This window comes from Sebastes fasciatus, chromosome 1 (assembly GCF_043250625.1).
Source record: "Sebastes fasciatus isolate fSebFas1 chromosome 1, fSebFas1.pri, whole genome shotgun sequence".
Lineage (NCBI taxonomy): Eukaryota > Metazoa > Chordata > Actinopteri > Perciformes > Sebastidae > Sebastes > Sebastes fasciatus.
Window position 1 is genome coordinate 33,964,575 of NC_133795.1, and position 14,305 is coordinate 33,978,879.

At 39.6% G+C, this 14,305-nt stretch overlaps 2 protein-coding genes across 5 annotated transcripts; one reads left to right on the plus strand and one right to left on the minus strand.

Annotated features, from left to right (window-relative positions):
• The first annotated feature begins 1,159 nt into the window (after positions 1-1,159).
• On the plus strand, positions 1,160-9,473 carry tardbpb (TAR DNA binding protein b). 4 transcript variants are annotated; one of them, XR_012595040.1, is made up of 7 exons: positions 1,161-1,949; positions 4,535-4,582; positions 5,173-5,336; positions 5,431-5,571; positions 5,666-5,836; positions 5,927-7,011; positions 7,689-9,473. XR_012595040.1 is itself a non-coding variant. In XM_074645048.1 (6 exons), the coding sequence occupies exons 1-6, from the start codon at positions 1,709-1,711 to the stop codon at positions 6,425-6,427; spliced, it is 1,266 nt and encodes a 421-aa protein (XP_074501149.1). In that variant the 5' UTR covers positions 1,161-1,708; the 3' UTR covers positions 6,428-7,618. The 4 variants fall into 4 exon arrangements, 2 of the variants coding, with proteins under 2 accessions (XP_074501161.1, XP_074501149.1); XR_012595042.1 differs by lacking the exon at positions 4,535-4,582 and having other exon boundaries at positions 1,160-1,949; XM_074645048.1 differs by lacking the exon at positions 7,689-9,473 and having other exon boundaries at positions 5,927-7,618.
• On the minus strand, positions 8,200-13,304 carry cenps (centromere protein S). The gene is made up of 5 exons (XM_074645077.1): positions 13,090-13,304; positions 12,859-12,982; positions 10,463-10,496; positions 10,256-10,322; positions 8,200-9,442 (listed from the first exon to the last, which is right to left on the minus strand). The coding sequence occupies exons 1-5, from the start codon at positions 13,117-13,119 to the stop codon at positions 9,329-9,331; spliced, it is 369 nt and encodes a 122-aa protein (XP_074501178.1). The 5' UTR covers positions 13,120-13,304; the 3' UTR covers positions 8,200-9,328.
• Between the last annotated feature and the right edge of the window lie 1,001 nt (positions 13,305-14,305).

The window sequence follows — 14,305 nt, forward strand, 5'->3', positions numbered from 1 at the left end:
AGTGTAAAGGCTCTTTAGACAGCGTCTGTGAGGAGTGTAAGGGCTCTTTGAAGAGCTTTTATTCTAAAGTGTGTACGGGCTGAAGTCGACCGCCATCTTGCCGTCTCTAACACAACAACAACCCTCTAACGGACGCTGCTGTAGTGGACGAACCAAGGCCTATGGAAAGGAGGCTACATCATGGCGTCATATCTCCGGGGGGTATCGCACATGCGCAGTAAGATCTGGCCTGCACTCGTCGAAGTTGAGCCAATCGTAACGCAGCTTGAGTTACACTGCGCATGCGTAATACACCATACAACGCGACCCGTGTCCCATCCTCCTTCCATAGGCCTTGGGATGTACTAAACCTGGCCTATCATACTCCTTACAGGAGGGGAGCCAAATTCAATTGATTATCAATAACACAATTAATTGAAGTTGTATTACATTTCATACAAAATAACAAGCATAAACTAAAAGCAGCAGTGTTGTTTTCACAACTTTATACTGACAATTTAATTTGTTGTAGTTAGTAGTATTAGTGTATTAATTAGTGTTAGTATTAGTGTAGTTTATTAGTGTAGTAATATTATTACAATATATTTGCACACCCCCCACCCCCTTTTATTTTCTATTAACTTATTCTTTGATTTGATTTATTATTACTCGTATTTTTGTATTATTATTGTTTGTTTGGTTATGTTATGTTTGTTAGACATTTCTGCTGTGCTGGCAGGAAAAGCCAACACTAGGATCAGCATTGATTCATGGAGAGACCTTCGTCTGGTCAGCTAACATTACTACCAAGCAGCTGAAATATAGAGTGATATTGTGGTTTTAGCTGACGTGTGTCGCCTCACTGTTTTGAGCGATGCTCGTTCATGTCTATGTAGAGCGAGCACAAGCGCGAGCCCAACGCTGACTTTCGTTGACTTCACGGCCACAGGTGTCGCTGTTAACAAGCATTTCTGAAAGTTACAAATAGTCCCGTTAAAGTTCTTAAAGTCCTCATAGTAAGGTCATCTACTTAAAAGTTGGTTTATAGACTGATCTAATTACGAACAGTGGATTGCATATATGAAAACAGCCTTGAAATAAAAGGGAAAAAATAAAGTAGAAAATTGATTTAATTACTGACTCTATATTAGTGACACGCTCTAGAAACAAACACCCCCCTCATGGAATGAACCCGTCCAATCTAGTGACGTAGTTCCGTCTTCCTTTAGATAAACGCAGTCGTTCATGGTGGCTTCACATGTCTCCTCGTGGAAAACAAATAGTCCTGCTGTATTTACTGCGCGTTTAACACCAGACGTTTTGTTGACGGTGGACAGTTTCATCACAACTCGTTTTAAGTAAGTCGTTTAGTCGTATTATACCGTTATTTACCTTGGGACCGTCCGCAGTGTCTCATCACCGCGGCTCGCTGATCTCCGTTGCTCGGTGTGTTGACGACACAGATCCCCGCTGCTCAGCGAACAAAGGAACAAACAGGCCGATAGCACGACCGTTAACCGCGGAATAGAACCGCGATATTATTCATGAAATAACTTAAAATTAACCTCACTCTTAACACTTTTGTTTTGTTATAGTATTTTAAGTTGATACGTCTTTATTCCTCCAACTCTAACGAACCAGTTAGTCTCATTCAGTCCCGTTAGCATCGTCGGCTAACGTTAGCTGCTAACTAGCTTAGCTTTAGCATTGTTGTGCTTCTCGCTGCAACATGGCTGAGGTGTACATCCGAGTGGCGGAGGAGGAGAACGAGGAGCCCATGGAGATCCCGTCGGAGGACGACGGCACGGTGCTGCTCTCCACCGTGGCGGCGCAGTTCCCCGGAGCCTGCGGCCTGCGGTTCAGGAGCCCCGTGTCCCAGTGCATGAGAGGAGTCCGGCTGGTGGAGGGGGTCCTGCACGCTCCGGAGAACGGCTGGGGCAACGTGGTGTACGTGGTCAACTACCCGAAAGGTACATATATATATATCAGTACTGTACATGTATCTTTAACACACGACACTTGATCCGAGCAGCTGTGTATAACGGTATTTATAATTCATGATGCACTGAGAATAGATGACAATGACGTGACCTGTAGTTTGTCCACGCCCACTAAAAGCTTGCTAAATCCATTCTCAACAATGAGAGAGACAATATGAACACACAAGCTAATCTTGTTTACATGTTGTATTGAAACTGAAGTGACAGTTTTAACTTTCTGCTCATTCTTGAGGCTGTTGGTGTTGATGAATCATACACTTCCATGCAACACACACTTGTCTGTTTTTATATATTTACTGTGTTGTTGTTGTATATGTCTCGTCCTAATTGTTTTGTTATCACTATTATGTAGTCATATTATTTCTATATATTAATCTTGTCCCTAGGTGGAGGCTTCAGATAAGCCCAGTGTTTTTTTTGCCTCTTCCTGCACTGTATATTATTCATTATTTTTTTTGTTATGTTGTATAGTCTTAAATTGTGCAAAACAAATAAGCAATTAATTATAATGAAAGATAGATAGTAACTTTATTGAAACAGAGGGAGTCATTATTGAGGCTGTTGGTGTTGATGAATTTCAATGAAATATAGATAAATAGATTCAAGAGTTTTATTTGCCATTTGCACCTATAAGTACATTGGAATTCTGAGCAGTTTACACAGAGTGAGCTTTAAGAAAAGAAAACAGGTAGAAAAGGCACAAGTTAATTACAATACAAAATAATTAAAATATAAAACGCCCTCAGTGTAGTTAATAAATAAACTAAACTACCTTCTGAATAGGAACGATACCCCTGAATACAAATGTACAGTATATATGCTCCATGACCATGTTAAAAGAACTTGTAAATTTCCAAAATATTTAAAAAATAAATAATTAATATATTTCAGACAATTACACAGTGGAAGGCAGCATATTGCGCAGCATTACAGTCCGTTCAGTTCAGGTGTACTGTGTCAATAATGGTATGGAGGTGAGGTGTGGGGTATTTGTGTCCCTCTTTAATGTCCTTTATAGATAGATAGATAGTAACTTTATTGATCCTGAGGGAAATTCAAGTTTCCAGCATCACAGTTCCACAGTGCAAAACATGTTAGTAAAAAGGCAGAAAAAAAGTTAGTACTGCAAAGTACAAAAAAATATACCAGATATAAAAATACAAGGTGATGAAGAAAAACTGTTAAATGAGTGAGTAAAATTGGATCAAATATGATTGGAAAAAGGTTATTTTTATAAAACGGTCACTATATCCTGACAGTAGTGCATGAGACAGGTGCCTCTGTGTCCTCCGGTGTTCCTAATGGCATCTGCAGGATTTCACAGACCGGAGGAAAACAAGCAGTAAGAGCTGATCTGTAGCCTGTCCTCTCTGAACAGCTGTCAATCACTCGTGAACTCCGATCAAACGGTCAAACTAGGCAGCGCGGATCAAATATGAATCAATATTCTGTTACTGTAATGCCTATTTGTGTTTTCTGAATCATCTTGTAGTGTACGGTTTAGCTGTAAAATGAGAAAGTTTGTGACCCGGCAGCCACGTTGAAATCAGTTGAGGAAATACCAAGCACCGCCCACCAGCCGGAAGATGCTTTACAAGAGTAATAGGCATTACAGTAACAGAATATTAATTTGTATTTGATCGGCGCTCCCTAGTTTGAACGTTTCATCAGAATTCGCGAGTGATTGAAGCTGCCTCCCTTGAATGAACAGCCAATAGGAACGCTCTCTCTCTCTGAAATGACCCGTGATTGGCCAAAGTACAATGTCATTACCAAGACCTCAAACTACAGCTTCTAAAATGACTTGACGCTTTAAAAAAAAAAACCCAAAAAAACTTTTTCTATAAAAACATGGGATTTATGTAAAAGAAAGGTTTATCGGAGGCATGTTGTAGTTTGTTAAGCTAGGTGTACCCAATAAACTGCACACCTGTAGGTCCTAAAAACTGCATAATCATTCAGTTACATGAAAGACATGCATGTTAACACCCATCTGCTGCTAATTGGTTTATAATCATTCTATTTGTAGAGATAGTAAAGATTATGCTCTTGTGTAACAGCAACTTATTAAAGCCCCCGTCAGCCAGTATTACGTCCTGTTTTTTGGTTAATATTCTTTCTCAAACAGAAAATGGGGGTGTGGTTAATAGTCAGACGTAATTCATTACCATGGCAACCAGATTGCATAGTTTTTCAAACCAGTTTAGATGAAACTAGTTAAGATGAATTTACTGTTTATCAGACCGCAAATGAGATTAGAATTAGCTCAACACAACGACTCTCTCTCGCTCTCTTCTTTCCTGGCGGCGGTTTAGCTGCTGCTGCACCGAGCAGCCGCACGCCGGCAACACAGCACCGGAGGACGGATAGACATGTTGCCGAGGTGTGCCGTTTGAAATGCAGTTTCGGGACGTTTTGGAGGTGCACCGGCCGCTCTGGCCTCAACTCCCAGCACCAACAACGCACCGGGCTGCACTGTGATTCCTTTATTTATCTAACGGGACTTTTCTCTTGTTTTCTCTTGTTCTGCGCTCCCCTTCGTCTGGACCTGTCAGAGGATCTCCAGGAGGAGACGATAAAGAAGAGAGCGAGTGAGAGAGACGGTGTGTTGGGTTAATTCTGCCGGTTGGATTTCGTATGCCTGTTCACTGTACACACAAATGCCATTGTGAAAATAAACACGCTAAACTAAAGTGGAAGAAACAAAAAAGCTGTTAGCTAATGCAACAAGTTGGGCTGGCTAATTACACCTAACTAGCTAACTAACTAGAAAGACAAACTGAAAGACAAAGATTTATCAGTTTGCTGCTGATCAGACTCAAATGAGCATGAGTGCAACTGCAGCTTGGAGGATGACATATGACCTGCAGCTTCAACTATAGTATATATGTGTATGTGTATGTGTATGTGTGTATATATATGTCAGGAAATGACTAAAATAAATATGCAGTATAGAAATGCCAAAATACACTGGAGGGGGCTTTGAAGTCCATGGACAAATGTTAACATCAAAAATGTTTGCAAAAAATGAGTAACAGAACAGTGAGGAAAATATTTATCATTTGTTTTGTTCATAGAAAGTGAATGGAGTTATGCTCTTAGCCATGAAGTCAGTAGTGCTAGCAGGGGAAGTCATATCTTATGGCTGTCAGGTATACAATGATTTTTTTTTTCTGTGTTGATCACATTTTAGACAACAAAAGGAAGATGGAGGAAATCGACGCCTCCTCTGCAGTGAAAATGAAGCGAGGGGACATGAAGACATCTGACCTGATCGTACTGGGGCTTCCTTGGAAAACATCCGAGCAGGACCTGAAAGACTACTTTAGCACGTTTGGAGAAGTCATCATGGTCCAGGTATAACATTAGTAATAGCAATACAATACACATTGCTTTGAGTTGTACGTGGTGACAATTGAACTTCATTGCTCGATACTTGTTCTTCTCTCAGGTGAAACGAGATGCCAAGACCGGAAACTCTAAAGGTTTCGGCTTTGTGAGGTTCACAGAGTACGAGGCTCAAGAAAAGGTCATCTCCCAGCGTCATATGATTGATGGGAGATGGTGTGATTGCAAGCTCCCTAATTCGAAGGTGAATCTGCTAATGTCCAAGTGTAATTAAAACTATGTTAACACTGTTGTGGTTACTCTATAACTTGTAGTGTTTTTTCCCTTTTTGTGAACAGCAAGGTCCAGATGAGCCATTGAGGAGCCGGAAAGTGTTTGTAGGCCGTTGCACAGAAGACATGACCACCGACGACCTACGACAGTTCTTTATGCAGTATGGCGAAGTCACAGATGTCTTCATCCCAAAGCCATTCCGTGCTTTTGCCTTTGTCACATTTGCAGATGATCAGGTATACTGTTAATGTGTAGAAAGCACTTCCTGTTGTAGCGGTACCACTATCCAGATGACCTGATTCATGTCTTTTGTTTTTCCCCCACAGGTTGCCCAGTCTCTCTGTGGAGAGGACCTTATTATCAAAGGCGTCAGTGTTCACATCTCGAATGCTGAGCCCAAACATGGCAATAGGCAGTTTGATCGTACAGCGCGGTTTGGGAATGGTTTTGGAGCTCAAGCATTTGGTAGCAGCGGTAGAAGTGGGTTAGGGAGCAGCACTAACAGTAGTCTGGCTAATTTTGGTTCCTTCAGTCTGAACCCTGCTATGATGGCTGCTGCTCAGGCTGCTCTGCAGAGTAGTTGGGGGATGATGGGTATGCTGGCTAGCCAGCAGCAGACATCCACTTCAGGCGGCACCTCCAGTGGGACAAGCTCTAGCAGGGACCAGAGTCAGTCTTTCAGTACAGGCGGCAACAGCAACTACGGCGGCACCAGCTCAGCCAGTCTCGGCTGGGGAACAGGGTCAAACTCTACAACCGGTGGTAGTGGGTTTAGCTCAGGTTTTGGGTCCAGTATGGAGTCAAAGTCATCTGGGTGGGGTATGTAAGTTAATTGTTTGTATGGTAAGTATTGTGACACAGATGAGTCTTTTAAAAATTTATTTCTGGTGTTGATGCGTATCTGAAAAACTTAACACTTTTGTGGAAAGATGTTTTGTACATTTGGAAAAAAATGCTAAAGATTTAATTTAGAAAGTGTTGAAGTGAGTTGTTTACCAGGATGTCTGACTTAAAGTGCTATTTTTGATGTTTTCATTTGTTTGTATCCATTTCAACTGGATTCTCTAATGCATGTATTGTGAAATGTGATATAACCATTTTGAAAAATTGCATGAATGTTTGTGGTTCACCATTATCCGGCTTTTTTGTCATCGACTTAAAAAGAGCAATCTTGCATTGGGAAGAATCTGGTTGAAACCTAAATGTTTTAAGTGCAACTTTATTTGCAGTCAAGTTCTGTGGAAAAGCCTTCATTGAAATCTCTTCTGCAGTTCACCTCTCTTCCATTTTCCTGTGAGGAAGCTCCTCTTTGGCAGCATTCTTGGGGTGATATCGGTATCATTCTCCCTCTTCCCACCTGTAAATGCTATGCCATCAAACAACGGCTTCACTCCGCATGTTCTAAGAGACGGTGGGTGTTTTCACTTTTATCCACTTTTAAAAATGGAAAGAACTGCGCAACTGACATTTTAAGAACTGATGAGTGCGATTGAGGATGGCTTGTGGCGAAGAATGAAGCGGTGAGTGAGCGAACGGAGAGAGACGCGTGAAAACGGGACTGGTTGTGCGATGAAAGAGCCCAATTTGACTGCTTTCTGAATGTGTGAGTGGAAGCTGCGGATGCTACGAGCGACCTCCCCTAACATGGACATTCTTTAAGTAGTACTTCAAGATTTTTTTTTTTTTTTTAAATCTTTGCAAGTTTTTCCTTACTCTTTAAGTATGTCGATCAAATGCAGAAATATCAAAAATGTAGTGGAATGTTGTGATGAATATTTGTATTGCTTATATTATCTGATTTGAATGCTGTATGGTGTGTGCTTTCATGTTATTGAACTGATCTGTAAGTGTGTACTTGATGTGGATGACACCTGCTGAAGACTCTGGGGGACGCGAGTGATAGTGTGAGAACGTGGAGTGGTGTGTCCAATGGTTCCCAGTAGCTCTTGTGTTGTTTGTGAGGTGTTTAAAGACCTGTCAAATGAAGGGAGTTCTCTAATAAAGTTCATTTGAATAGATGCTTAGTTGATATTTTACTTGGGTCCATTTGTCAAATAAAAAAACATCTAATTCGATTCACATATCTAGGGACCTTGGGCTCTGCTGGTCGAGGTCTCCGTTTGAACCCTGACTGAAGTCTGTTCTGAAGGACGAAGACGGAAGTTCCAACACTTTCAGTGTGTGGCCTTCTCAGACATGACATGGGGTAGTACCTGTCTTTTTGCTGCTTTTGATGGCTTGTCAGAGTTAATTATCCCTTTTTGATTATCCACAGCTACTTTTAAAGTTGGAGGGAAGTTTCAGTTTTATTAGTCATATGTAGGTTAACGCAGGGTCAATAGGAAATGTTTTGTTTTCATTTTAACCTTAAATAGTTGAGCTCAGCAATGTGGCATTGCCTCTCCAAAATATGTGTTGTCCCTAATTTGGCTTCAGTAATCGACAACTAATGGCACTTTGCTTTGGAGTTTTTAGATGGCCTTATACACTTAGTGTCACTTTATTAGGTACACCTGTACAATCCATTGCAAATCAATACAACAGTTCTGCCATACATTCTACCTTCAGGAAGTTTAATTGTTAAATTTTTTTGTTGATATTGTTGGAAATGTGTAAATTCAATTATGTGTCACACTGAGGTCACAGGTGGTGTGCTGGACTACATTGAATTGAGACGCGTTACAAATTTTTGGTCCTCCTTATTTACATACATGAGTAGGACTGTATTGGCAAGAATCTGGCGATACAATATGTATCACAATACAAGGGTTAAGAATTCAATATACTGCGATACTGTAAGCAAGGTGATATATTGAGATTTAAAAAAAACAAAAACTAATTTTAGGAAAACTCAGTATAAAGAACAAAGAAAAAGGGTTTACTTTTTTTTTTTTTTACACAAGCAGAACAGTGGAATTGGTATTTACGGTTATCACAGTCCCTGTAACATACTACTACTTTGAGAGGGCATACATGTTTGCAAATGAAATAGAGTATTGACTGAATTAATCTTTGCATGTGAACTATTAATTGAGAATTGAAACAGTATCACAAAACATAATATCGTGATATTCAATATTTTCACTCCTATACATGAGGGGGGGCAGAATGTTAGAAACACCTCTGAATAAACTGCAGAACAGCACAACTAACAATGGAGGTCATAGTTTATTAAAGTAACAAAAAAGAAAATTATAGGCATCATAAAAGTAGACTTCATGGCAGGTGTATTGGATTGCAGTAGGTTATACAGGTGTACCTAATGAAGTGTCCATTATGGATAGTTTGCTAGGCAGTCTTAACTGTACATTTGAGATTTCCCCAAGTGAAAAATACATATTTAGAACATCTGTGTTAGTTTGGAGAAACAAGGCAGGAATATAATTTAGCAGAGTTCCTACTTTCCAATAAGTTCAAAAATGATAATTTATTATTGTATGTCAAACCAGTGCCAAATGCACTAGAATTTGACGTTGCATCAGCAGGTCCCAGGACAGATAACAGTCAGAAGTTATTTTCTCTAAATCTGTAGAAAGTGTACATAAAACTATTGTAATATATAATTGCATGCTGTAGAATCATTGAACGTTGAAATGCATATTTCCCATAACAGAATGACTATGACACCTTTGATGACTCTTAACTTTCTGTCATGTTTTAGTCAGCCTTCATGTTTATTTGAATGTTGGGCACAAGTGAGAGGCTGCCGGCCGGCCTGTGTCTTGTCCTTATTCTCTGCTCTCCTCCTCAGTGTCTCTGCTCTTCCTCTTCCCAGAACTCTTCTTTTTCAAATCCCTCTGCTCCTGGTTCAGTTCTTCACTTTTATTTTGTATGTAGATGGACTGAAATAAATAAAGGCAAATTAAACATTAAGTGTGCTGTCTGCTGTAGAATATATATACCCCTACATAGTTCCAGTGTACTGCATCATTAGAATGAAATGGTTTTGAGTGGCCTACATTGACTGATATAACTATTAGGGCTCGGACGATATACACCGATCTCCTGATTCAATACCATCACGATACTTGGGTGCCGGTTCGATATGTATTGTGATTTTTAAAAAATTGTGATTCTACAAGTATTGCGATTTAAAAATATTACGATTAGTGAGTTTTGTTAACTTTTTTAAAACTAGACCATGGGGAAAAGTTGAATCATACACTTCTAGGGACTTGTACTTTGGAAAATATCGAAATGAATACAGTAAAATGTTTGATTTTCAGCATGTACTGTGTGTAGTCAGAGATGTCCTGAAGTTATATATATATATATATATATATATCAGTCATTGTCAGGAATTATTTATTACATTTTTTCCAGCAACCCAAAAATCAAAGAATAAAGACATATCCCTCACAAATTTCCTTTTTTAATTGATAAGGCACATGGAACATGTTTATACTTCTGGAAAATAGAAGTGATGATCCAATAAATAGAAATATGATCCAATATATTGATTCTGGCATTAAAAAAAATAAATCGCTTTCAGTATTCAGAAAAATCTCTATACACAGGTGAATCGATTTTTTCCCCACCCCTAATAACTATGATGTATTTGAGTTTGACTTGGTGGCTCAAAAGTTACTAGACATACCAGTACATGATTAAGAGCTGTATAATCCCTTCCTGACAATACAGTGGCAATAACTCACCAATGCAGTACTGCGACGGGCCACAAGCTTTACATCTTCTGAGGACACTGTGCTTCTTTTAGCATGTCTGAAATCAGAGTTGAGAATGTAAATCACATGTATTATGAACAATGTATAACTAAAGACTTCACCAGGTATTTTATAAATTAAAAGACAGTGCATTGTTCACTCATCTGTTAATATGGTAACAAAAAAACACATTCTCACCTTGCAAAGGCCTCCAGGTCTTTAGCAAATATATCTGAAAGAAATGAGAGGACGTTGAGTTAAGACTGACCTGTGGTAACTTTACAGTTAGTTGCAAGTATTTGTCAGTACTCTTCACACAGCTAACACAACATGTCCATGTGGACTAAGATGGATAACTTGAGTTAATTGAAAACGTGTTTTTTTTTATTTTTTATACTCAACCTGAGTAGGGTGAGTAAACAGCTGCAAAGCGCTGCATTTAAAGTTTTGTTTGCACATTTTTAACATACCATATTGTATAAAATAACATAATTTAAGTAGACACCAATTTCCTTCATTTTGCATCTACGATTTAAAAAAATATTAAAAGACCAGAGACAAGTCCCGTTTAGCTGAAGACCCAGCAAATCTTTGGAACCAGCTTTTATACGTAAACACTGACCCTGCTAGACACAGAGGAGGAAAAGTGGCACGGAGATGGAGAGGAGTGTATTGTGTGTCGGAACAGTGCAATTAACGCTGGACACATGAACATATTTTCAGAAGATTGCCAGGGATGCATCGGGCATGCAAAGAGATTATTTTGTGGAGAGGGTTTGAGGGGTGGAAGTCACAAAAATGAATTGATAAAAATGGAGGTGTTGAATATGCATGTGTATTCAAAAAGTGGAATGATAAATTATCAATTGATTTGATTAATTTAAAGGTGATTTGACTAAAACAGTTGTGATATGATGAAAACAGAGCCATGTTTCATCATTTTCACCATCTTACATTCATCATTCACATCACAAAATTGCCATTTTATCATTTAAGGAAAGTGGCCTCAAGGTCATTTTGTGAGTGTATTGTATTGTGAGTGTAAGTATAATGTACATCCAATAATGTAATATACATTATTCTGAAATTCTGAATGATGAGTACTTTTACTTTCAGAACTATTATTACATTGCACAAAATACAGATGCACCGATATCGGATCGGATATCGGGCCGATACTGACTCAAATAGCTGGATCGGGTATTGGTGACAATGGGACTGATTCATTCAATTCAGTTCTATGTTTATATACAATATACATTATATACTGTAATTTGAATACTGTTTAAGTTTTGATTTGTTGTTTCATTAAAAATGTTTACACTTGAATTATAATTCCTGTTAATTTTGACGATTTTTTACCGAGTTACTGGTGTACGATTTATTATTTTAATAATAAAAATGTTCACTTCTATGTATTTATTTGTTATGTTTTGTTTTACAAGGTTAAGAAAGCAATGTTTAAGTCCAGCCTGATGTTGTCTTACACATAAAAGAATGATCCCAGTCTCTTCCACACAGTGAGGCATACAGCTTATTAATTAAACACTGGAATCGGATCAGTACTCGGTATCGGCTGATACCCAAAGCTCAGGTATCACTGTCGGTATCGGGACTGAAAAAGTCGGATCGGTGCATCACTAACACAACATGTACAAATGGACCCAATAAAGTGGCAACTCAGTTGATTCAAGCGACTGGATCAGCTGGTAGGTTGTATAAAGTTAAATACTGTTATACTTTGTAATGATATGTAAGTAAACATTTTAGATTGTAACACATATTACACCAATAGAGATTTTAAATCCCTGTGGCTCTGTTAAGGCAGATAACACTGAACAAAGTTTGTTTTTAGTGAACAAATCTAAAATATATATATGAGCTCTATCCAAACAGGAAAGTAGATGCGATTCGTAAGTTGACGCTGTAACTTACGCTTGGCAATAGGACGCCTATGAGTTTTTTTATCTGTTCAAAATGTACCTTAAAGGGAGATTTGTATTTAATACTCTTATCACCAAGGCAGTGGGAGAATATGCTTGCTTTATGCAAATATATGCATATACATGTAGTCATTATTGGAACAATTAACAACACAAAACAATGACAGATATTGTCCAGAAACCCTCACAGGTACTACATTAAGCATAACAATATGCTCAAATCATAACATGGTAAACTGCAGCCCAACAGGCAACAACAGCTGTCAGTGTGTCAGTGTGCTGACTTGACTATGACTTTCCCCAAACTGCATGTGATTATCATAAAGTGGGCATGTCTGTTAAGGGGAGACTCGTGGGTACCCAGAGAACCCATTTACATTCACTGATCTGGAGGTCAGAGATCAAGGGACGCGTTTATAAATGACCATGACAGTTTTTCCTTTCCCAAAATTTAGCTCAAGTTTGGGGCTTCATTTAACCTCCTTAGAGACGAGCTAGGATGACATGATCGGTACCGATGGATTCATTAGGTTCTCTAGTTTAATGTGATGCCAATATCTTCACTCTAGCGTTAAATATATAGCCCTAGTTGTAACATATATGTAATGTACTGTGTGTCTGTGGAGGTGTATGCTGCTGTTTGACACCCACCACACTGTCTGAAGGTTGTCTCTGCTATCGCTGCTACGACCTGTCTGCTGAACGGTCTCCGCTGGTCCTCTCCCATCTTCACACACAGACGACCCACGGTGTAATGGACTGCTGCCTTCAACCTCTGGAACTCAAAACATGTAATCATATTACAAGAAATCAACAGGTCCCTGTCTGCTACTGTAGCCTGTTGATATTAGCCAAACACACACGTCTAAACACACATCTCACCTGCTGCACCTCGTCTTTATCAACAGACATCTTCTGGCTGCTGTTAAGTAACGAAGCGGGGAAATATCTCACTAAATCAGGCTACGACAGACGAAACAAGTCGCAGTTCATAAACACATATTTGAAGTAGTCAGCTGGAAAACAAAAACTCGCGGCACAAAATCAGCAGCAAGTCAGAGACTGCTGAGTTTAATCACTGTTTACTGTACAGCACCACTGTGTGGTCCGGAGGAGGTACTACAGCCTTTAAACATGTCATTAATGCAGTGTTAAAGCTGCAGTAGGCAGTATATTTTTTGGCATCATTCGGCTAAAAGTCCATAATAACCTTTCGGCATATTGTAATTCAAGTATTCTGAGAGAAAACGAGTCTTCCGCACCTCCTCATGGCTCTGTTTTCAGGCTTTAAAACATCTAGCAATCTATTGACCAATCACAGGTCATTTCATTGAGAGAGCGTTCCTATTGGCTGTGCTCCGGTCATGTGACCAGAACTTGCAGTGTGTTCCAATCCACGTACTTCCATAAGTACACTTCAATGTAGTGCACTGTGTGCACTCTGTACTTACTTGAGTAGTGTGTGAATTTCAACGGGGGTAGGGTCGTCTCAAATCGAATACTATGCGGTGCGCTTACCGGAAATAACGATCGCAACATTTCACCGCGGCTCGCTACTCGCCAAAATATCTTCTTCTTCAAGGTTTTACGGCAGCTGGCATCCTTTGTGTTGCATTGTTGCCTCCTTCAGGTTTTACCCGTCAACTACCCGCCAAAATATCTGCCTGCTTTGTTGATCAAGAATACACAGAAAATGAAAGCAAAGTGGAAATTACGTTTCCAACGTCGTCGCTGCCTCCGCCTACGATGTGTCCTCCTGTTGGCTGATAATGCACCGGTATGTTTACGTACTGTTTTATTCTGTTATCTACGTAGCCCATAGACATCTTTAAGGTATGTTGTTCAGCACCGCAAAGGCTCCTGCATCATCTGCCGCCATTTTCACATGTTTGAACAGTGGTCGTGGTCCTGCCCCTTCTGCTACGTAGCCAAGATGGCGACAATTGAGTGTGAAAAGTGTCCAGCGTTCCACACTGAACGATTTGACCGCTTTGAGTACAACATCCGGGTACTTCGAGTGCGCTGCATTTTACCGTGCTTCACAGTGCGACAACAGATGCAAGAAAAGACAACAATACTGGCAGACACATCATCACAA

What these genes read in the sequence shown, in the direction of transcription:
- tardbpb (XM_074645048.1), top strand. Translation starts at nt 1,709, where the DNA reads ATGGCTGAGGTGTACATCCGAGTGGCGGAGGAGGAGAACGAGGAGCCC. An exon ending in CGTGGTCAACTACCCGAAAG is followed by an intron (nt 1,950 to 4,534) that starts GTACATATATAT and finishes TGGACCTGTCAG; the next exon opens with AGGATCTCCAGGAGGAGACG. An exon ending in TCACATTTGCAGATGATCAG is followed by an intron (nt 5,837 to 5,926) that starts GTATACTGTTAA and finishes TTTCCCCCACAG; the next exon opens with GTTGCCCAGTCTCTCTGTGG.
- cenps (XM_074645077.1), bottom strand. Translation starts at nt 13,119, where the DNA reads ATGTCTGTTGATAAAGACGAGGTGCAGCAG. An exon ending in GACAACCTTCAGACAGTGTG is followed by an intron (nt 10,497 to 12,858) that starts GTGGGTGTCAAA and finishes CATTTCTTTCAG; the next exon opens with ATATATTTGCTAAAGACCTG. An exon ending in GACCTGGAGGCCTTTGCAAG is followed by an intron (nt 10,323 to 10,462) that starts GTGAGAATGTGT and finishes CTCTGATTTCAG; the next exon opens with ACATGCTAAAAGAAGCACAG.